The following is a 23,703-nucleotide window of genomic DNA, read 5'->3' on the forward strand; positions in this document are numbered from 1 at the left end:
GCCAAAAAAATGGCCAGCGAGTGTGTGTTAAAGGAGTTTTGTAAAGAAGTATGAATAATGATAATAAGCGTTACACATATAGGCCAAGACTAATTAAAAGCTTTTTAAGCCCTTGATCTCCTTTGCCCCTTTAAACGGCCCTGTGACCATCCAAACTGCTCTCTGTACCCATGTGTATGTGTGAGCATGTGTGTATAAGAGGTGTACAGTAGATCCGTCATAGCCTGCTCATAAGGCCAAAAATTAGCGATAACGTTCTGGCAGATATTGAGGCTTAGTGTTGATCACAGGAGTGGAGACAGAGGAGGAGCGCTGAGAGTGAACTGATATTTTCTCAAAGACAGCAGAGAAGTGAAGCAACATCTCAACACCTGTGGGAAAAGGTCACTCTCACGCTAACAAGCTACTCTCTCCCTCTACACAGACCTCCTTTGTTGCATAAACCCCCCCCCCACACACACACACACACACACACACCCCCACACCTACCTCCTGCTACAGGTTGTTGCTACAATTGTTTTGACTTTCCAAGTTTTAAAATTCCTGGTTCTTTGGCTGCACGACACTTTCTCTGTCCGTTCTACTTCCTCCATGCCCTTTCTGCTCTTTCGTTCCTTGTTCTCTAAACAGGAAAAAGAAATAGTTTGCTCTACCTTTTCCACAATTTCTTCTCAGTCTGAGTCACGAACGCCCAGAAGGGGGGAAAAAAAGTCACTTTCTGGTATTGATTGTTTAAAATGTTTATTCCTGCAAATGACAGAGAATCAGTATCCCACTGCTGCCTCTGTGTTCCAGAAATATTTTGACTGGCAGCGGTGCCTGGCAAACACAGAGCAGTCATTATAGTGAAGTTTACAATTGTGTGCTTGCATGTAATGCATCAAACATGAAACCCCTCAGGAGAAGCACTTGGCTTCGGAGAAAAGTCATGCCTGTGGTGACATTAGAGGAGGATGTTCACTCCTATATTCGGCTTTGACAGTCATCTGACTGGAACCACACACAGACACACATTTAGTTCATTCCCCTCAATAAAAACTAACAAAACAACAGGAATTCAGTCAAATAGAATAATTTGTTAGCTCTGGCAGTCTACCACAGAGTCTCATGAGGCATCAAAACTCTGGCTGTGCTCACTCAGGCCCACCAAACATTTATCCACATCTGCCCAAATTCAAGATCACGGTGAGTTATGATTGTGCATTAAACCACTGTGATGCAGCAAACGGAAAGATTCAGCGCTACTGATCCCTTCAAAACAGTCTGTACACAAAGTGCCACCCACACACAGAGCCTTTGTGTACGGATGTTGTATCTGATTTTCAACATTTGTTTTGAAATTCTGCCGTGAAAAGCCACAGCGCTGAGTCGCTCTTTGAAGAGACAAAGAGGTAAAACATGGTGGAAACTGCAGGATTTGTTTGTCTGTGTTTTGGCCACACTTGATTTACTGTGCTTAGCCTGGTTTTGGAGACTCTCCTTTAAATTGATTTTTTCCTCGCTGCCCTGCGTGTTGGCTTTGGCATGAATATCCGCTTCGTTTATTTAACCTCAGTGTGACTGACAGCCTTTGTGTTGTGTTTGTAGCTGGACCTCCCCCAAGTGCAGCCCATAATGCTACATAAAAACACAACGTTAAGCATCCGAGGCTGGAAACGTGTGGTTCCAGTTAAAATGTCACTTCTGATCACCTTGGTTAATTGTGAGACAGAGGTTATTGTGTCCTTCTTCTTAGATTTGCTGCTGCCGTGCCAGTCACTGCCCTCCTAACTGCTTTTAAGTGCTGAACAGAAACAAAGAAGAGATCTAATGGGATATAATAATAACGTGATGTCAAATGTCAGCCTCACTGTGACATAATAAAGTTCTGCAAAAACTCTTTTCTGGCCATTGTTAAATGACTCAGGAACATAACAGGGACATTTGGTCAAGTACTGAATTAGTGACAATAATAATGGGTGTCTACCTTCAAACTGAGCTGAGATTGTTTATGCTGGGGGGGAAAATGTATGTGAAGCATTCATGTTTGTACAGACATGGATGTAAACTCTAATCCTCCGCGAACATGTTGGTTTGCTGAGACTTACAACAGCAAGGCAGTAATTCTAGTTTTCAGTCAGAGTAAAATAAAGTAAAAAAGCCTCATCCGTGGTTAGCTCTACTGCCTCACATCCAGACTGACCCATGCACTCCAGCTTGTGCAGGCATTCATGTTCATTTCTTTGTAAATTTGGGCTTTTTCTGATCAGTCGTAATACCGTGACAGTCACCAGGTTCATTGTTGAGATCTGCAAACAGCAGCATCTCTAAAATTAAATCCAACAGGGCAAGAAACACAGCAGAACAGACAACCATAGATGTTAAAAACAACTGTTTGTAAATATTGATTACAGACTGACGTCCTGGTTCAATTCTGACCTGCTGTATTTGCCACATTTGTGCTTGCACACAGCTTTTCTGTGTTGCCAACATTTTGGATGGTTTAGATATAATGGCCAAACTGTTTGCTTGGTTACAGTTCATCTGACTACTCATGTGTCTCCCTTCATAGCTCCTTAGCAGTCATTTTAGTGAGTACAGTATTATTATAATGGATAGAAATGATTGGCAATAAAAAAAACGTGTATGCCTTTTTCCCCTTGAATACTGAGATTTGTTCCAGCCTCTGGTGACCCTGCAGATAAAGGAAATGAATAAATTACAATGCATTTAATAATGTGTTATTATCTCTTATGTAATTATCGTTGACATGTTGAAAAATGGCTTGAAATTAGCAGCAATTACAATAAGATACAACCTACTTAACAGCCAGCTGTTGTGTGTGATGGCATTCATGCTCAAGTAGTTGTTGAAGGATTTTAATCTGTAATGTCATTGACTTGTTTTAGTGCTCTGGCGCGGTGAAATTAGTCAAATAAATTGAAATCAAACGACTTGAGATGTGCAGAGGCAATTGTACTCTAAGCAAGGATGATGAAGGATTACTTTGATCGCAGGCTGCAATGAACCACAATGCATTGCTAGAATTAGGCCTGCACTGGCCTGAGGACACAGCAGACTTTGAACACTGCACCAACCCAGCCTGCTCAGTTGTTTGCATCAAGGACAAGGTCGTTTTCACCAAACTAAAGAGAACATAAACATACTTTACTTTACTCTCTGGCTGCGACTAAAAAGAAATGGCCACTTCAGTGTATACATCCACATTCATGCAACTTTTTCTTCTCGTCTCCTTCCGCTCCTTTTTTTCTGCTCATTTCCGTACAGTACAAATATTTTCTTAACATATCCCTCTACTGTATATCTGATCTTATGTCATTTTCGTAGCATGTGTACATTGTGCAATTGCAGTTTATGGGACATTTTGTGATTAGTGGTCTGAAGCATGCAAAAAAAAAAAAGGCATTTTGGGTTATTTTTCCACTATGAGCACATGTCCACACACACACATGCCGGTCCAAATTTCCCTGAAACACACACATTGAGCATTGTGTTCCAGGTTTTATTTTATAACAGGGACATCTCCACTTTGCAGTTCATTTCAGCAGAAAGAAACACAGCTGGAGCCTCTGGGACGCTGGCAGTGACCATGCCAGACACACACACATACACAAAGCACCCATCCTGCAGGTTGTTGGGCATCATTCAATGACACTGTTAAGGTACATTACACAATTTTAGAGTCACAGAGTGAAAAGCTTACCTTGCTCTGAGTGGAGTCTGTTTAGATGTTGTACTTACTGATAATAGTGTCAACCTTTCTGATACTTCCACTCTATTCCAGAAATGTGTATGCTGCCTCCAGCTATGTCCAAAGTGGTTAAGCTAAGAAATCCATCACTGTAAATATTGTTTTCATTAATTATCTTCAGCATTGCCTCATATTTTGAATAAACTCCAGTTTCAAGCATCAAATCTAGTTTAGTATGATGACCTGTGATTTCAGAGACCCCCTGCATGTTTACATGGGCAGAGTAGATGCTGTCAACAGTATGTTTGATTGGGTATTGCATGTACATATGGTTAGGAGTTGTCAAAGAGTCAACAATCTTCAGTAGTATTCTTTCTTTGCTTACAAATGTCAGAATTAGCTGAAATGCCACCATTTCAACACATGTATAGGAAAAGATACAAACTTGATTCACACAACCATGTCTTTGACGTACGATGACTACATTGCTATATGGACTGCGGCGGTTAAGTAGAAGAATGTGAGCAATAGGGTCCTTTTAAAGCGTGCAGTTTTGATAAACACTTGTGGATCTTATTGTTCATGCAAACTGTGAGCTCACATATCAGTCCAAGTCTGACCCAAGAGCAAAAAAGTTTCCAATCTGACCTCATAATCTTCACAGCAACCTCTGTTGAACCTCTTTGACTTATTTGTTTATGAACACTTTGTTTCAAGTGGATAATCTTGCTGAACCCTAGGTCTCTCTCTCTTCCACAGTCTTTGGCTTACACAGAGAGCATGACAACATCGCCGACATGGATCCAGCACAGATCCGTGGTGAGTAATTTTAATTGCTTTAACACATCCATTACTGTTTGTTTATTAGTTCTTCATGCTCTGATGCCTCTTAGTTTTCATTAAAAATGTCTCAGAGAGAAATAAGCTCAGTCTCTAAGTCTCAGCTGAAATGTTTGATATTTACAGGTGGCATCTGTGGTTCGGGTCCAGCTCATTAGCAGGCTCTGGGACTGATGTCAAGGGCCCTAGTTTGGTGCTGTTTCTTAAATGGAATGTGTGAGGGCTTTTTTGGCCAAATATTTCCAAAATATATAACACTTGCCTCAATGAGGGAATAGGGAGAAATCCATAAATCACACACACACTCACACACACTCACTACTCTGGAGGACGGTACTTGCCAACACTTGATGAATCTGTCCTCTGCTATGACAGTGATCGCGGTCTAACTCTGGATGAGATGGTTGTGTTGTGCAGTTTCTGCAGTGGGATTGCAAAGAGGACAGGGATTGTCCCCTGCAGAATAAAGTGGGAGCAAAAAAATCTGTCCGTCAACATGCTGTCAACATCTTGTTAAGGATAATGTTTTCACTTTTTGGTCATCTTCTCTGCCAAAATATTTGTTAATTTCCTGAAATGTTTTAAGAAACATGTGGCAACGAGACAAATATTATGTCTCTAGTGTTGAAAAAAAAAAAGAGTTTCCTTGTGCTTTATGCTTTTTACAGGACTACATCGATGAATGTTTTGCAAAACCTAAAAAAAATGATGTTTGATTTCATTTAATTCAGAAAATACAGCCCCTAAAATATCCTATCAAGGGTGCCAAGTTGAGATTAAAAACAAATGTTTTGATGTTCATTTAATATTCATTATTTAAAGGATAAGTCTGGTAATACTTCAGATCTTCCTATTGCCAACCAGAAGTGTAGACTCGAGTCACATTGCTTGGACTCGAGTCACAATTTGATGACTTTAATCTGCAGTCGACAAAGTCAAAAAAACATCATATCAAAACAAATTGTTGATTTATGATTTGACTTGGACTTGAGTCGTTTGACTGGTACCTTCCCCAAAGCCAAAATATTAAGAAGTAAGTTTTGTAAATTTAAGACATTATTCAGTCTACTCCTTTAAATGGCATTACATTTGGTGAAGAGCACACCTGTCTCTGAAAAATTTAATACTTTGGCCATTGAAGGGTCAAATTTTGTTGACCGACCAACAAACTGACAGAGCGAGCAATAGAGCTGCTGGTCCAACTTCTGTGCTTGAATATGAAGAGACATCACCAGTGCTACATTAAATCAGCTGCTGTTTTAGGTGTTTTTTTTTTTAGATTATGAATTTATTTTAGAAAAAGTCATGTTCCATGAAAATCCATAAGCTCTACCATTTGTGTTCTTGTTATCAGCTTGTTATATTATTTAAATTATAAATTAAATAAATTTACAGTTCTGCATTATGCGGCTAATAGTTAAGAATAAATCACTCAGTAATTGATGTTTCAAGGACACCTCTCAGTTAGTACTGGACTTATAATGTTTTAATTTGTTCCTGCCTATTCTTGTGTTCACACACACTTGCATGTGTGTTTATATCCTTCACTGTGCTGCTGTATTATTCAGAGGTAACAAAATGTAACCTACCATCGGAGACAGATGGTCTGGCATATGTTCCTCTCCCCGACTGCCTCTTTGGATGCAGTACACTCTCACACACATACACACACACTCGCACACAAACACAGAACCTAAAGCTGGAGACCTGGTGTTCCTCAGCATCTCAGTAAGCCCATAATAAGAATGACGGTGACATTGCAAGGATTAACATCGTGGCATTATGGAGATACAGATGGGGGTCTCAGCGTGTCTCTAATGAATGTGGTCTGTGGAGCCAGTAGATCTGTCGGCTGGACTGTATGTGCAGAGGGTTACACGCTGCAGCTCCACTTATTGACTTGGCCTCAGTTCAGGTCCCACTAAGATAAGTGCCAGGTGATGACGTGAGGGCTCTGCGGGTGTGACACACTTAGTTCTGAACCCCGTAGCTCCCAGCGAGCATGCTCCCTGTGTGTGTCTTTATAGTCCAGAGGGGGCCGGGAGCCAAGAGGTGACACATAGCAGCGGTGAGGAGGGGGCAAGGCTGTAAATAACTGATGGAAAAAGATAGCAGAGATCCACGTAGGAGAAGAAGGAGTAGATGTTTCAGTGAAAAGTTTGCTCGTAGAGTCTCTGTACATCCCCATTTAGCAGAGAGAGTTAGGAAGGGGAGAAGACAGTGATGGCTACAGTAGTCCAGTCTGGAGATGGGTAGAGATGAGTGGTAGCACAGAGACAGGGAGCATCCAGAAAGAAAGACCTGAACGCTCGCGCTCCCCAGACGACCGCGTCCCCCCAAAATAAGCCACCTGGGCTGCAGAGAAAGAGGCGAAACAGAGGGCAGAGAAAAGTAAGCCAACATCTGCGTCTTTATGGCTGAAAGAGAGCTCATTCACATGGGTGAGTTAGTCATGCAAGACAGCGGGGTACAGAGAGGGGACACGGTCAGAGGAATGTTAGCACCTCTAAGCCTTTACTCCAAACCAGAGTAATTAAGGCAGCTTAAGGCATCTCGTTCTCTGGCAGTGCTTCCTTTGTTCTCCTGAGCTTGGTAATCCAGCTAAGTCTACCCTGACTCTGCCAGGACCACTCACCCACACAGGCTGACCCATCATCGTTGGGCTCAAAGCCCTGGTTGCATCTCCTCTTGGCGCGGCACTTATAGCTGCCATAGGTGTTGGTGCAGACGGGGCGGTCAGAGGGGCACACAGTGGGGAACTGGGTACACTCATCTTTATCTGAGGGAGGGGGAGGCGAGGGAAGAACAGACACTTTTTGTTTTGGTTTTAAACAAGGATGCAACAAGCACAGAGTGGTTAATACACACATGCACCTTTGCAACTTACCTGTGCAGCGGCCATTCTCATTCAGAGCAAAGCCATGACCACACTGAAAGACAAAGTCAGTCTTATTAGAAACAATGTTGAATGACAAATCTTTTAAAGGAGCTCTATACAATATTCAGAGCATGTCCTTTAAACTCACTACATGTAGAATTTATGTGATCACACAGACAGTTAAAAAATAATGCTTCCAGATGGGGGGCATTTGGCTCTCATGATTTGGATCCAGTAAAATCCTTAGAGAGAATGATAATTGCTAATCATCACAAAATTATTCTGAGTGAGACTGTTCATCTTTCCATTTGACTTCCTGAGATTTATATAAGCTGTGCCAATGAACATGGGAGCTGTTCTAGGCTTGTAGATGCCCAACACCTAACTTATCACGATACTTTATGTTGTTTTTTCTTTTATCATCCATCTGTAGCATCTTTAAGTTATTGTTTCCACTCTCTGTGCAAAGTGTACAGTCTTTCATTGCTAGAACACTAACTGACCTCAAGTTTGTGCTGCTGCAATTTGACTAGACACAACTTAATTGTGAAATATGCAACGTATAAGCACAAAATTTTAGTAATCTTAAAACTAGATTTTGAGGTGAGTTTAGGTCATGAAGCAGATAATGCATGTATCTTATCAGTTAATAATGTGCCTCAGTGGTGCTCCTACTCCCAAAGACATTTTCACTTTAACTTACACAAAGCAGGTCACAAACTGATGGCCATCATTGAGTCTTTGTGTACCTTTGAGCCCTCTCATCTCAGTGCAATGCTTAAATTACTTGTTTGACATAACCTCTAAGAACCTGAAACATTTTCCAATTCTGCACATGGTAGCTAAGACAATTCTACAAAATCTAACAATATTATTTTGAGATGATGAGAATTGAGGACTTGCACTATGACTACTATTGAGTACTATGCTGTACCTCTATTTCCACAGTAGGAGTGACTTCCTCCTCGTCTTGTGGATAATGGATTTCCAGCACCGTGTTGACGTCTGAAGGCTCCAGGGGTCGGGCTGATGAACGACCATCTGGCCAGTACACCTCGACATTGGTGGCAACGTCCTTACCTGGTCAGACATACAGCGCACACATTCATATGTCCTTTAGTGAGTCTCTAGGTTTCATAAAGCTCTCCTGTCTTTTTTCACTGACAGAGCAGCACTCTCCTCTCCTCTCTCCATTAACTATTTTAATCAGGCATAGAGAGAGCCCCTCTCCAGAGGGCCTCTGCAGCTCTTAATTAAAGTGGCATTTCTAATGTAAACAGATCTTGAGTTACCTTGCCAGACAGTGATCGCCTCAGCAGGTGTGCTCCCCGAGAGCCAAAGAATATTTCACCTGTTCTGCACCCAGGGAGCGCCCTCTCATATAGTGGCAGGGCACGTATCTCACATTTTAACATGCTAACATTAGTGCTGCTGTTTGTGGAGGTCTGTCCTGAAGCTACAGTGGTGTGGAAAGTTTGCTTTCTGAGTTTTAGTAATCCTGAGATGATCTGTGTTTTGGACAGTCCTGATCCAGAACAGAGTCAGGAAGCAGCAGAAGAGCTACCAGGCCTGGATGACCACCAGCTGACACTCCTGTGGGGGCAGAAGGAGACAAGGAGCTGGTTCCTCACCAACCAGGCCGGCTTCCAGCTGCTGCACCTGTCCGCCATCTCTCCCCACTTTGTCCACCAAGCTCCCTCTCAAAGTCTCCCACGGGTGTCCAATCAGGCTAGAGGTATTAAAACAATGCTTTCCACATGGAGCTTTCTTTTTTCTTCTCGCTGCTGCTCTGTAATGCTCATTCTGTCCATTTCTCTTTGTCTATACATCCGTAACCCAGTACTGAAATCAGTCTAATAGCAGAATACTCAGCAGAGGGTAAATCAACAAAAAGCTCTGTTTTCCAGGAAAACTGCCAAACATTTGCTGGTTTCAGTGACTTAAATTTGAGAATTTGCTTTTCCCAGATTTATATGATTGTAACGCATATATCATTTGGTTTTAAGCTTTAGGTTAAACAAAAGATGCAATCTGAAGATGTCACTAAGAGGTTACAGCTTCTGATATGATAACTGAGATGATAACTAATAATGATATTACCGTTACATCTACAGGAAATTGAAAGTAATATTAATAATGCTGTCAGTCAAATTCTTCTTTATCTTTATTGATTGTATGTTTAGTAACTTTTTTGGCAAATAAATTACAATAAAAATATGAGTGTAGGCAGGTGGAGAGGGAGACAAAGCAAGTACGGATTTGGGATATGTGTATTATTAACATGATATCAATATCTCTTGTTTTAAATATCAAAGCTATGGTCAATACTGGTATATTGAGGCCCCCTAGTTCAATCCCTGCAACATTTTTTATTTCTTGTAATTGCTGTAATAAAAATGTACCAAGGCCAAAGTGGGCGACAGGCTCCATCTCACACAGATACCCCGAGCCCCCGTCAATGATCCGTGTATGTGGGCCAGTCTTTTTAGTGTACAACACCACTTTAGCTCCTCTGGCAAAAGCACCAAACTTAGTTCGAGGAATCACTCGCAGCCAGGCGTTAGTGGCCCCCTGAGACACAGACAGAATGAGAAAAGCGAGGGTTTGGGTTAAGATTACAATAAATTGGGTGTCAAACTGATCTTTTTAAGCTTTTATAGTGTCTCAGAAACACTCACCTGGTTGACTTTGTATATAGAAAGCGGCTGTGCTGCACTTTCACCATGAGATATCAGCAGTTCCAGACGACCATCGCCGTCAAAGTCTGTGGCTACAGCTCCTGGTGATTCATCACAGTAATAATGCAATAAACACTTCAGGAAACAGTCTACGTAACATTTACTATCCTCATGCGGGGAAACATAAAGCCTCAACAGTCATAGAACTAATTATGTGGAACAAGTCTTTTCTCTTTATGAAGCGCATGAGGAAACCCCAGTGGAGCTCTAGTGCCATCTAATGGTGACATGTTGGAACAACAGATATAAGACTGAGCTGTCCTTACAAACTCACCGGTTCCTCGTCCTTCAGGCTCTGATGCCTCGCCAACATTCAACTCTTCTATCTGGGGGTCTCCGTGCTCTCTCCTGCTCACCCTGTCAAATCAACATCACAGCAATTACACCCCAAAACACTGTTAAACATTAATACCAGTGCCACCATAAATATATAAGCAGTGCTGAAAAGAAGTTCATTTACTCAAGTTCTGCACTTAAGTACAACTTTTAGGTACTAATATTTTACTTGAGTATTTCCATTTTTTCCTATACAATACTACTATGCAACGATTCATAGAGAAATACTGAACTTTTTACTCCACTAGATTTATTTGACAACTAGTTACTTTTTACTCTACAGGTTAAGATTATATAAAGAATGTAATCAGTTTATAACATATGATAAACCATGAAAAATTAAACCGCTTACCAGTATGTAAAATAGGCCAAGTTAGCTCCCCCATAACATTATAATGTTGCTTACATGTTTATGCATCTGTGATAGTTATCCAATCATGTAATATACAATAATATTTTAACACCATGGGACCAGTGGGACCCATCCACTGTTAACTTTTGATAGTATACTTAAAATACATTTTGCTGACAATACTTACTCATACTTTAATTTGCATACATTTTAAATAGAGACTTTTACTTGGAATTTAGTATTTTTTTGCAGCGCGATATTTTATTTCCTCTCAATACTTTTTCCACTATTGTATGAAAAACAATAAAATATCATCTTATGTGGCTTTCCAAGTATACGTATATAAGTAAAAATTTTTTTATTGTAAATTCTATATACAACAGAGATGCCTCACATAACCTGCACACAAAAAACAGAACAAATCATAGTACACACACAGAAAAAGGGCATTATTATACAAAATTTCCTTTCATCAACTCTCTCTTTTCTGTTTTCCACTATGTAGGTGTAGAATAAAATCATTAAAGTAGCAGAGGACTTCTACATCAGAGGTGTTTGTGCAGTTATGCTTGCCATAAAAATGCTTGACAAACAATGAGCCACAAGTGCCCGACTTTCTTTTCCCTCACCTCAGAAGTACATTTACTTTGTGTCCCTTTTGTATTTAATATAGGAGGGAACCAAGTCTCATGTGATTTTTAGTTTTTGTTGGGACTTACTTGATCAATAATTATTGATTTTCATTTTTAATTATTATTATTATTATTATTATTATTATTATTATTATTATTATTATTATTATTATTATTATTATTATTATTCAACTCGTTGATATGTCATTATTTTTGTGGGATTTATCTGTTTGTGATTGCCATCTTTCTGTAAAGCACTGAGGATTAAAAGTTGTTGTTTCTAAATGTGCCCTTGAGTTAAAAGACATTGTGCACATTACCTTTAGTGACAAAGCATCTTGATATCCAAGTTTCCTCAAGTTATAATTTCATTTTACAGCGCACTAATGTGCTGATCCTGGCTGTTAAACCCCTCAGCTCAGCTAAATATTGATTAGCTGTATTGAATTAATTATCTTGGGCACAATAGTTTTTTTTTCAGTGCCAGAGAGCAGAGTTAAATTAGCTGATTCATCTTCACACTAGACACCGGCAGAGCCAAGGGCTGTGGAGCAGTGACCCCTGTCGGACATCCTCGTGTCCAGAAAGACGAATTCTCCTCCAGTGACCTGGCCTGTGGGACTACTGTGATCCAGGAAACCTTTGGGGCTTACACTGATTATTTATATTCAGTATGAATTGACCCACTAGCTCATGGCAACATTCATCATGATGTCTGCATGCTGTTCGGAAAAATATGCCAGATCAGATTTTTATTCAGACGGGATGGGTTTATTCTACTATTAAGTCCTAACAATTGATATGTATCATATATTGCATTTTGAAAGCTGAGTTCATTAATATTATCTAGAGAGGAAGCCAAACCGTGAGCCAAAAAGAGACCTAAAACTGTCTTAATGAAAGATTCATTCATGTGTGGAGGAGGAGGCGGGATGCCAGACTAGATAAGTATCCTTGGCTGGGAATTTTAAATTCTTCTCAGCTTCCAAGCCCAGTTTTAGAATATTAAATCAAGACGCAAGAGTAGTCTATTAAGCTCTTGATCAAAGTGCTATTAAAACTTACTATCATACTTATATGTGTGTGTCTGTGTGTGTGTGTCTTGTATTTTTCAGTATGAGTACCGAAAGATTCTGTTGGCGGAGGGGCCCCTGTAGGCGATGTTATTGAAGAAGACCTCCAGCTCGTTGTCATTGTCAAAGTCAGCAACCATGACTGTGCGAACCGGGGACGGCATAGAAAACTTCTGGGATGCTATGTCCTGAGGAAAAAACACACGGTAAATCAGTGAAACACAAACACATGCATACATGTGCAGAAGTCAAATATATGCATAAAGAGGTTTTTTCTGTTGGGGGGAAATATTTGAGAGCCCTTTTTATAACTAAATTGTGATCACAGACTTGACCTGTACTACAGGTGCATTAATCACAAAATGTTTATTTTTTATATAGTTTATTGTAATGTTTCTTTAAACATCTTAAAAATATTTTGTACAAATGATTATGTCAAGTGCATTGCATAACTTTTGCTTTTTGTGTAAATTAAAGCTTCGTACATAGAGACAAGCAACCGTAGATGAGTACATGAATAAAGAAAGGATAAAGTGCAAAAATATTAAAAAATGTATTGCCCTCATCATTAATAATTATAAAAATATAACAATAAAAGCTATAATAAAAAGGAAAAGAAAGTGGGAAAGTGTTTCATACCTGTCTAAAACAGTATGAAAGTTAATTTTTCATTTCAAGATTAAAAAACAAAATGTTTCTTGACTGCCACACTCATCACATATTGTATGGGGACATTAACTGTTCGTCACAAGTAAATTTATTTTTTTTTCTCATAAAAATCTGTTTTGTTTTGGGGGTTTTTTTCCTTTTTGGTTGAATTTAATAATTTATTATTGACATTTTTGGGGTTAGGGCCAGAGACTGAATGAAATATGGATGAAGCTATTGTGACACCACCCATTGATTTATGGACTCCTGTTTTAAAGCCTCAAGTTTGTCATTTTGGCCGCAGAAATGCAGCTTAGCCTTGCTTCCATTTTTTTTCCCAGTGGCCACTCAAGATATTGCACCAAAAAAGTCCCATCTGACCCAAAAAGCATTTTCCCCATAGATCACCATGATCAAGGAAATGTCTGCAAAAGTGTCACAGGACACCTTGAACTGCAAGGTCAGTTATGACTTTTTTGATTATGAGTTTCTGACCATTGAAGTTTAATATTTGTAAAACTTTCCCCAAGAGAAGCAATTTAAAAATCTTTGACATCATAATGTCAAGTCTAAGAGCTGAGCAGGAATTTGGGGCCAATGGGAGAAACACTACAGCACATTTTCAGTGGGCCACATACTGTGCAAGTAAACCCAACAACTAAAATCTTGTTTTTTTGGCTTGTTTGCCAGGCAAGCAATTCCACTGGATTGAATGTTTTAATAGACGCCATCTCAAGGTCTGGTATCTAGTTGTTATATTACATCTATGGATTGATTTGCATTTGCTGCCAGCCTCAAGTGGCCATTCAAGAAAATGCAGTTTTTGGCACTTTGCATTGGCTTCATTTTTCAGCCCTGAAGGCTGCCACCTGGTTAGAGCAAGGTTTAGGGTTATTTAGTAATAACCCAACACTTCATAAACATATCGTAAAAGTCTTTTTTGTTACTCTATATGCTGATGACTGCCTATTGGAAAGATGAAATTGATGAACTTTTCTTTTTTTTTGGTCTGTTTTGTTGGTTTTAATCTACAGAGTAGACTGTGTTTAAGTGTTTTGCTCATGGGCATAACATTTTTTTTGCATAAAATCAACAGAAAAAGATATTTGATATCACAGATCACCACAGAGACCACCATACATAAAAGTCATGTACCTAGAACCTGTCGTTATTACAGCTTGCATTATAGATGTGTTCAGATCAACATGTCAACAAGTGATGGGTGCTGAGTCAGTGGCTAGAGGGCCTGTATTATAACCTGAAGGTCACAAGTTCAATCTCCACAATATGCCTATCAGTAATCAGTCCCTGAGTTAGACGCTGTCATCTGCTCACTCACTCACTGTCACTCTCGCTCAGAGTGTCATCTAAAGCCTAAAGATAACAACAAAGAGTCGTCTTCCATCTTCCGGCATCAGAAAAGTAGACTGCAGCTCTCCTGCCCCCCAAAAAACTCTCCTCAGCAGAGGAGTTTTTGCACGAGAAAGTAACGGATATCTCCCCGCTTCAGTGACACGGTGATAAGTCGGGAAGAGTTATAGAGCAGCCCTTCACTCCCTCCAGTATTTACTCCCTGTTTTAATTATAAGGCTCATAAAGCTGGGGGTGGGGAGGGCTCACAGTGACCTTCTGCCTCTCAGGTGAAGGAGAGGGGATGGCCAATTGAGGGCCACAAGGGAGGGAGGGACAGTTCTGCATTTACTATATTACAAGGTGGATGAATAGATGTGCCATAAAGAGAGAGAGAAAGGGACTCACCAAAATAATTATGGAGCACAGAAACATGAGTTTATAGGATCAAGGGAGAAAGTTTTAGGTTTAGGTTTGTTTCTCCCAATAAGGATTACTTTAATAATAAATTAATATTACAAGTAATATTATAAAAGTATATTTTTAACCCTACAGTACTTTGCTATATTGTTTGATTGGAATAATAAAAAAACAGATAAATTCTGCTCTGAATTTTGTACACATTTACCAAACAAATCAAAACGTATTTTACATCTCTTTAAATACCTATTATATATTTGTGGGTGAGTTTTTGCACGAGTGCAAAACCTACTACAAGGGAAACCTCAGCAGTGGATTTTAATTAAAGCACAAACAGGCCTAATCGGCACTTTCCACTACCCAGGCAAGCTGCTGTTTCAGCCCAATTTAATTAGCGGTTTACTGGAGTGATACAACAGCTTCATTATACATGCCAAAGGTCAACACGGCTAGTAGGAGTGTCAGTTTGTGTGGGGGGAACGGGGTCTAAGATGTGCTGTGGGCTTATGATTTAACAATCTGGGTTTAAAAAAACATCAGCTAGCTAATTCAATTTGTCTTCTGTGTGTTTGTGTGTGTATTAGAGTGTATTGTGTGTGTGTGTGTGTGTGTGTGTATGTGTGTGTATGTATTAGAGTGTATTGTGTGTGTATGTGTCCCGCTGATTGAATTGTCTCTGGGCTAAGCATCACACATTAACCCCTTATTTGACCCCTATAAAGATGTCCGTTTTGACGTTTATCTCTTTGGTGAAAGATGCAGTCGCAGGTGCTGACAGATAGATCACCAAGTGCAAAACCCTCCGCAGATTTACACGCAGCGGAGCCCGTCTCTGTCTCTGCCGCTATTAACCGCACCACACAAACACATGCACACTGCTGGCTGTCATGCAGGAGGAGTCTGCGGTCGTCGATTGAGTAAATCATTGCCCGTTGTCTTTGAATTCCACTCAATCCCAAAGTGGGCCGGCACTGACTTGTGCTAATTCACTAGACATCCATTAGTATTGATAACTCTCGTGATTCACAGAGTTAATAGGTGAGAATTGCTGTCTTTGTGCTGCTTGTTCAATAGACATTGACTCTGGAGAGAGAAGAAGAAGAAAATAGAACCACAACCTCCATCTGAAACTCTTATGCATCATTTGCAGCGCCTGACTTCCTGATAGGGGCATTTCTCCACACAGAGGACTAAGACTAGATTAGACCACTACTATCAAAAGAACTGCTGGTCACTCTGGATCAGTGCTGGACAAAGTACACAACTTAAAGTCAGAGTATAGATACTTCAAATATTATTCTAACACAAGTGTAAGCTGCTGAGTCAAATTATTACTTTAATTTAAGTACCATAGTACTTGCTTTTAAAAATACCGAAGTACTTTTTTAATCTTAATGCATTGGTGAATCCACAACTAAGGTGAAAACACTGATTAAAAATATTTGTAACAGTGCACATCAACTGTGCATGCAAATCCATTAACATTCATTTGACCAAAAATTGCACAAAAACTGCAACTACTACAAGCACAGACAACTTTGTTTAAAATATTTATCTGGGGCACCTGGTGGCTTAGTGGATAGAGCCAGTGCCCCATGTATGAAGGCTAAGTCCTCGCTGCAGCGGCCGCAGGTTCTATTCCGACCTTGACCCTTTACTGCATGTCGTCCCCTCTCTCTGCCCCTTTCACGCTTCACCTAGCCTATGCAATAAAGGCATAAAAAGCCCCAAAAATAATCTTTAAAAAAAAAAAAATCTATGTGGAATGAAGCAAATGCATACCTCAGTATGCCACAATGAAGTTCATGTGCAGTAAACAGAGCAAATATTTGATCATTTTTCATTTCAGTAACTTTAAACATGTACCGTACTTGAGGTGTTGCCATATTAACACCACATAACCAAATACAGCCCCCTACTGATGACCTCTGCTCTCAGCCAATGTGCTGCCCAGTCTGAGTGGTGCATGTGCGAGGTGGAGGTAGAAGAACACCACTTTGACAAACAAACCACATGCAGAAGTGCATGATCACAGCTTATGAACAAATGCAACAAGTAACGAGGCCCTTCATATAAATGTAGTTCAGTCGAAAGTACAATATATGTCTTTCAAATGTAGTGTCAAAGTAATAAGTTTTAAAAAATAATAATACTCAAGTAAAGTGCAGATACTCAAAAACTGTACTTAAGTACAGTACTTTAACTTTTAAATGTACTTTCCACAACTGCTCTGAATTATCCACAAACCTACCTGTGAACACTTTTCATTAAAGAACTACTTTCTACAAAATAACTTGTCCAAGCTATTGACTGTTTTAGACACCACAAGGTTTCATGATCCTGGGTTTTTATCCGTTTCCTGTTTTATTTTGTAGATTCACTCCAAATGTGGCATGCCTTGTTTTACTTCCTGCCTTTGTGTGTTTTTCTGCCTGCGTGATCGTCTGCCCCTCCCTGATTAGTTTCACCTGTCCCTCGTTAACACTCTGCTTCTCCCACACATTTAGCCTGTGTGTTTCCCCTGTTTCAGTGTCAGGTCAGTTGTTTTTACTCCTTGTTTTCAGTGTTATTTCCCACTGTGCTGCTTTTTCCACTTGTGCTCCTCATGCCATCCCGGTTTGACCCAGCTTAGTTTTTCTTTCTTTGTTTTTGCTTTTTTGTTTTCAGCTTGCTCCTTTAGTTTTTTTTTTTTTTTTTTTTGCTTCTTGGTTTTGTTTTCTGTCACCAGATTTTACATTTACAGGCTTTTTGCTGCTGATATGGAGTAATGCTATGGGATCTTCTTTTAAACTGAAATCTGACAACAAGGTATCTAACATATGCATTTTGTCATTTGGGTCAGCTTATATTAAAGGCCTCAGTATGTTTCAAAAAAGAGCTGTCAGACTGTCTAATGGTTCTGTAACATTCTTCATGGCAGTGAAATCTAGAGGGCTGCATCTGATTTTTTTTTAACTTTTAAAAACCAACAACCAGATGATTCATCCATTTTTCATGCAATTAATTTGCACGTCAGCATAATTTTCCAAACTGTTGTCATGATTACTTTCACACCCATCATGAATATTATGCAGAAAAACTGTGACATAAACCTTTTTTGGGAACATCTTTCATTTCTCTGAACTTTCGCACAACAAATAACCAAGCAACCAACCTGCTGTGCAGAACAGATGACAAATCACAATGGCAGACCTGTTAATAATTTATTTCTTAGCACCATAATATTACAATTCATTATCAAATTGTTATTGTTATATGACATCCTAAAATATGTCCAGAATCTGCCGTCACAGAGCTTCAGCTCCTGTATGAGGCATATGAACTCCCCCTTTCTTTTTCTGCCTTAAAAAATTTTTTATTTTTTTTTTACTGTTCATACAACTACTTTTGTCACTTATTTTTGGGTGTGCCCACATTCACATTCCTTTTGACTTGCCTCTCTCTTCAAACTTACCTTGAGTGTGAACATTTGGAACAGGTATATACACATGTGACGCATCATATTCATTTAAAGCGTATAGAGTGATTAAAGTGTTGGTGTTTGTTTGCATTTTGAGTTGGACCAACCTTGAACTTCTGTTTGCGATTATTCAGCTGCATGTACAGCCGATGAGGTCCATTCCAGTTCCCGTAGACGATATCTGTCTTTCCATCACGGTTGAAATCTGCCAGAGCAACCCCTCTGCCGTGCTGCATGGGGTCCTCCACACCTACAGGGATAAGGTAATACACTCAAGCTTGGATGTTGTGTTTGTGTCTACAATTAACTGATCTAAGGCTATGATCTGTTTAACTGCACTTGTTCCTCTCACCAGCCTGCTGCGCCACATCAGTAAAAGTTCCATCTCCATTGTTCCTGAACAGGAAGTTGGGTCCGTATTCGTTGTCGCAAAATACATCTGACAGGCTTTGGCTGACAATGGGCCCCACAACGACCCCTCGCCCTCCTGCACAAATGGAGACGGAGAGACGACGCTCAAGGTAAGAGAAAATTAGTCAGTTAAAAAGAGGTTGAATAGACTGTTTTAGACAGAAAAAATGAAACTGGATCGGTGAAACAACAGAGAACGGAGGGAGAAAGATCAGCACCATAACAAAAGTGAACGGCGAGAGATCATTACTGTCTTTCCAGGCCATTTCCTCTAAGCAGTGCAGGTCTTTCTGCTGACACAGACACTAACTCTGATGGGCTACACACACACACACACACACACAAACACACACACACAAACACACAAACACACCTAAGCACAAAAAAATACAAATATGGACACATGCTGAGAATCTTTTGCGTTAACCAAAAGCTAACAGTAATTTTCTTATGAAAAGATCTTTGCGACTGTTCAATACGCTATCAATATCACCCCAGGATTTTCCAATGACATTCTATAAAGTGAAGTGTCTCACTAAAGTGTCTCATCTGAGACCAGCGGAGTCTAATTATGGAGCTGAAAGGGCTTTGATTGCCCTTCCAGTATGCAGAGTCAGTGCTGTGAGTCAGGACTCGCTCCTGATTTACTGGCCCGCTCCATCAGCCCAGACAAATATCACTCGCCCCCTATGGCCATAAACCACTAACGTCTCTCCGGAGATATGTAACCATTAGATATACAACTTCACTGCCTGTCCCTCTGCTCTGATTAACGGCAGTTTGATGACAAAGCCATCCCCCGTACATCATTCACAGCGATTCTGGGCCGGCTCACCCTGCCCCTTCAGTGGCTTAGATGACATCCTGCATGTAAAAAGAGCCGTAGATGATGAAGATTGATTCTGTTATGCTCAAACACAAAGTCATCTCCCATTTTCTAAACTTACTTGGACATCAGCGCCAAGGACTTTTCAGTGGTTACAACGAAGGACCATAGAGGCGCCGCTATTATCAAAGAAACAAATCACGGTGAAATCATTCATTTTGGCATTTATTGTTCTCCTCTTCTATACCAAAACAGGTATCCATCACAGGGTTAAGTGAAGTGTTGATCCAAGCCAGGGAAGAGAGCTGAGGTGCAGTGATGAATTTCAGTACTACATGTGAAGCAAAAAATCAATTTCAAGGTCATCCATTCAGTTTCAAAAGCGTTTAAATGGCAGTTCAGATGTTTGTTTTCCTGCATGAGCTTATGCAGCAATGCAGTTTGAGAAACAATAAAAACACATGCAATATTTAAGACATCGGGAAGCATTAAGTAGTGAACACAATAAAAATAAAAGAAATGGTCAGTGAGATAAAAAAAAAACAAGAAATAAAAATATATTTTTGCAGCAAATAAGATACAGTGCTCGGCTTCGGTAGGACGTGAGACTAGCTTTGGGGAGTTAGTACCATACCTGCAATTGAATTATTGGTTTAAATACATTTTGCAGCTGCTTACTGGCAGTTCAACTACATTAATATTTGTGCAGTAATTAGTTAGTTAATTAGTTAACAACTAAGGCTATAAACAATGTTAGGCCATAAAAACGAAAGGAATGATTTTTAAAAACAATTTACCATCACTTTCTTCTGAAACTGAGCCCCTTTGATCGCAATGAGTCATAAGTATTGATTATTGTTTTTTATTTGCAAATGTTCAGAGAAGTTGATGCATGCTTTTTTAGAAGTTGTCTGGCTAACTGAGTAATCCTGACTGACGGACATTGTATATAAAACCAGAGCTGCCATTCCTCGCATTTTCTCATGAATCGTGGGATATTTTATTTTTATCCCTCCTTGCTGACATCAGCTGTGGCCAGAGGCATTATGTTTTCGGAGTTGTCTGTCTGTTCATCCCATTCTTGTGAACACGACATTTCAAGAGACGCTTGAGGGAATTTTTTCAATTTGGCCAAATGTCTACTTGGACTCATCAGTAGGCTAATTAGATTGTTTTGGTCGGAGGTCGACGTCACTTGGTCAGACACTAAATTGGTGACACTATTCTTGAGAGTTCTTGAGTGGCATTTTTCTGCTGGCATGTGACTTTTTTGTATTCTTTATAATTTAGCATCACACGCATATTGTCAGATTGAGTTTTTTTTATTTTTTTAAGAAGTTTAAACTATAGTAGCTTTAAATAAGTAAACTAGATTTCTCCATTGAACAGCTTTGGTAGCTTGTTAATCTATGCTTTCAAAGCTTCCCCAAAACTGTGTGAGAGGCATTTTATGGTATATATGCACATGGAAAACATGAAACCGCTCAAACTTAATTTTCAGAAGTCTAGTCTTTAAAGGGAGGATGATGTGGAATTGTTAAGATGGATTTGGCTTTTTATGTGATTTGTGGAAGGTGATTTGGGAAGGCTGCTTCTCACTAGTGATTTTAATGGCCACTTACATCCCCTTACAAACCAATCAGTAGGAGGGTCTGTAGTGATTTTAAGACAAATCTGTAAGATAACACCAGCAACTTCCTGTCAACACTAACAACATTTTACCTCTGCAGAAAACACAGTTTCTGTTTCCACTTCTGGCATGTGCCGTAACAATTTGATCAGAATGACTGAGCCTTTTTTGCTGTAGTGACATCCGTGCACTTGTATTCACACCTTCAGACGTCTGGGGGAACCACACCTAGCTGTGATAAATGCCATCTCTGGGCTGTTGAGCTGCTCTGATGTATGTGTATGTCGCCCTTTGCCTGTGCTTCCCTGTGACTTTGACTGGAGTAAACAGCTGACAGAGCCAAAAGAGCCCACTAACACTACACTCTCTCTCTTTCTTCCCTCACACTTACACTCATCATGTTCTCTTTCATCTCCTACTTTTTCCTTTTTTTTCTCAGCTGGCATCTCTCCAGCTCTCCCTTACTCGCCTCCCGTCTAGCAGCCTCTCTATAGTGAAGTCCTATATTTCAGACTCCATGGGTACAAAGAGCACATGCTCCTCTGAGGATGTCTCTGTAAATCAGACTGAAGGTCCAGTAGTGCTGGATGATGGTCTATGTCATACACACACACACACACACACACAGAGTAAGTTGTTCATACCCACCAGTGAACTTGTTGACTCCAGCCTGCTCTGCCACGTTTGAGAGGGCAATGACGCCCTGTGAAAGATCACTTGCTGTCTCATCCATTTCAATGAGAGCGTGAGGAGCCACGTTGCCACTGGCGTAGTTGGCTATGTAGATGGCGTAACGGCCTGTACCCTGGGGAAAAAACAAAAATGATTTACATTAATTAATATGCTCTACTTATTTATTTAATATACTTTGCATATTGAGAACCCCAGAATGGCATGTGTAGCTAAATGTGAGTTGATGAATAATTTGATGATTCTGCAAACTTCCTAAAGGGTTGATTCTCCCAATTTCTCAAAAATCAAAAAAAAATCTCAAATCTCAAAAAAAAACGCATTGCTGCTGATAATTGATTTGACATAAAATGTTTTGATGGCTCTCAAACATTATTATTGTCTGCAAAGACAAATCCCAGCAATCTCTTATCAGCTCTTGCGTGTGTAAATTTGGCCACAAATATATTAATTGAAGTCTGAAATAACCAATTTTTGGGCCACTTGGGGGCAACGGAAACAATTTGTGAACTTTTAAGGTGGAATAGTGAACTACATTAACAGCTGATTGCTTACACATCCAGCACAGATCAACATTATCATTCATTTGGAGTCAGTTTTGTATCCACCTGATGTGTGTAAGTCTAATATTCACTCTTTTAGCTCTGTTAGGGTCAGGTCTCTACCCATTCTTAAAGGAAATATCTAACTTTTCAGCAGCTAAATGCTCCTAATCTTGTACTTTTGTTACATAAACCTAAGGAAGCAAACCTAAAAAAACTTTTTTTAACTAATGTTCTAAGTTAGAAAAGCGTTAGTATGCCTTTAACGAGCAGAAACTTTACATATCCTGTGAAGACAGAAGTTTATTTTGAAAAGACACAATGCTTGCAACGAGCATAAATTGACACGCCGTCCCAGAATGACCACAACTGATGCTGGAGGGGTAAAAAGACCACCATAGTTAGACATATTAGACAACCGACCAAGTGTCGAGATCTGACTAGTTGGGAAAGAAACCGTGTGGGTATAGTGAATTTTCCAGAGCCTTTCCAGTAAAAAACAACTGCCTGCAGACGCTGAATATGATGCTAAAAGATCAGTGAAAGTGAATCAAAACAGTAGACTGCAGTAGAGAGCCAAACAGCTAAGCAAATATCTGAAACTGACTATAAATTTCAGTAAAGCCGAGTGGATTCACTTGATAAATCTCTTTATTCGTCATTACGAGCAACCTCTTTAAAATCTGTCAAATTGTTTTCGCATTATCATTTGATTTGGAAATTATAGCTGCTTTGAATAAAAAGCACAAAAAAAAACTGTTCGCATGATTTTTAGTAATCTATAACAGGAAAAAAAAAGGTTATTGTAACAACAAACGTTTACTCGAACCTGTGTTTTAATTGCATTTGCTATCTTGTTGAATATTATTTCACCTTTTCCCAATCAGACCTTTTTCTTTCCCCTTTATCTCCCTTTCCCTTGTTTCCTACCCTTTACACCCTCTCTTGCAGCCTCTCTCCCTGCTCCTTCCTCTGCCTCCCTTTGGAGATTAATTTCACACTCCATTATCAGTCAGAGTCCCTGCAGACACAAACTCACAGACGGAACCACACTAATAGACTACACACTGGATTTCAATGAGCTTTTCCACCAGGCCTAACATATTTCAATCAATACAAACACATGCACACATGCAAACACACAAGCCATTTTACCATTTGTGTTAGCTTTACTACATTGTTACAA

The 23,703-nt window shown here is 39.8% G+C and overlaps 1 protein-coding gene and 1 long non-coding RNA gene across 3 annotated transcripts in view; one reads left to right on the forward strand and one right to left on the reverse strand.

Moving 5' to 3' along the window:
* Window positions 1–710: 710 nt before the first annotated feature.
* crtac1b (cartilage acidic protein 1b) overlaps window positions 711–23,703 on the reverse strand; it is a 30,972-nt gene continuing 7,979 nt past the window's right edge. Inside the window, exons 5-15 of one of the 2 annotated variants that reach the window (XM_042502812.2) lie at window positions 21,934–22,090; window positions 18,771–18,905; window positions 18,526–18,668; window positions 12,592–12,728; window positions 10,422–10,504; window positions 10,088–10,188; window positions 9,812–9,980; window positions 8,344–8,489; window positions 7,419–7,461; window positions 7,167–7,310; window positions 711–6,886 (exon numbers count right to left, since the gene is read on the reverse strand). In XM_042502812.2, the coding sequence (XP_042358746.1) occupies window positions 6,759–6,886; window positions 7,167–7,310; window positions 7,419–7,461; window positions 8,344–8,489; window positions 9,812–9,980; window positions 10,088–10,188; window positions 10,422–10,504; window positions 12,592–12,728; window positions 18,526–18,668; window positions 18,771–18,905; window positions 21,934–22,090 (1,386 nt within the window). In that variant the 3' untranslated portion in view covers window positions 711–6,758. The remainder of the gene's footprint in view (window positions 6,887–7,166; window positions 7,311–7,418; window positions 7,462–8,343; window positions 8,490–9,811; window positions 9,981–10,087; window positions 10,189–10,421; window positions 10,505–12,591; window positions 12,729–18,525; window positions 18,669–18,770; window positions 18,906–21,933; window positions 22,091–23,703) is intronic. The other variant, XM_088086468.1, reaches the window with a different exon arrangement.
* LOC121955028 (uncharacterized) overlaps window positions 17,505–23,703 on the forward strand; it is a 57,090-nt gene continuing 50,891 nt past the window's right edge. The window contains exons 1-3 of the long non-coding RNA XR_006106585.2: window positions 17,505–17,766; window positions 18,553–18,681; window positions 18,823–18,939. This is a non-coding gene — a long non-coding RNA (uncharacterized LOC121955028). The remainder of the gene's footprint in view (window positions 17,767–18,552; window positions 18,682–18,822; window positions 18,940–23,703) is intronic.

The sequence above is a fragment of the Plectropomus leopardus genome, chromosome 13 (assembly GCF_026936395.1).
Source record: "Plectropomus leopardus strain MGB_pleo_1.0 chromosome 13, ASM2693639v1, whole genome shotgun sequence".
Taxonomy (NCBI): domain Eukaryota; kingdom Metazoa; phylum Chordata; class Actinopteri; order Perciformes; family Serranidae; genus Plectropomus; species Plectropomus leopardus.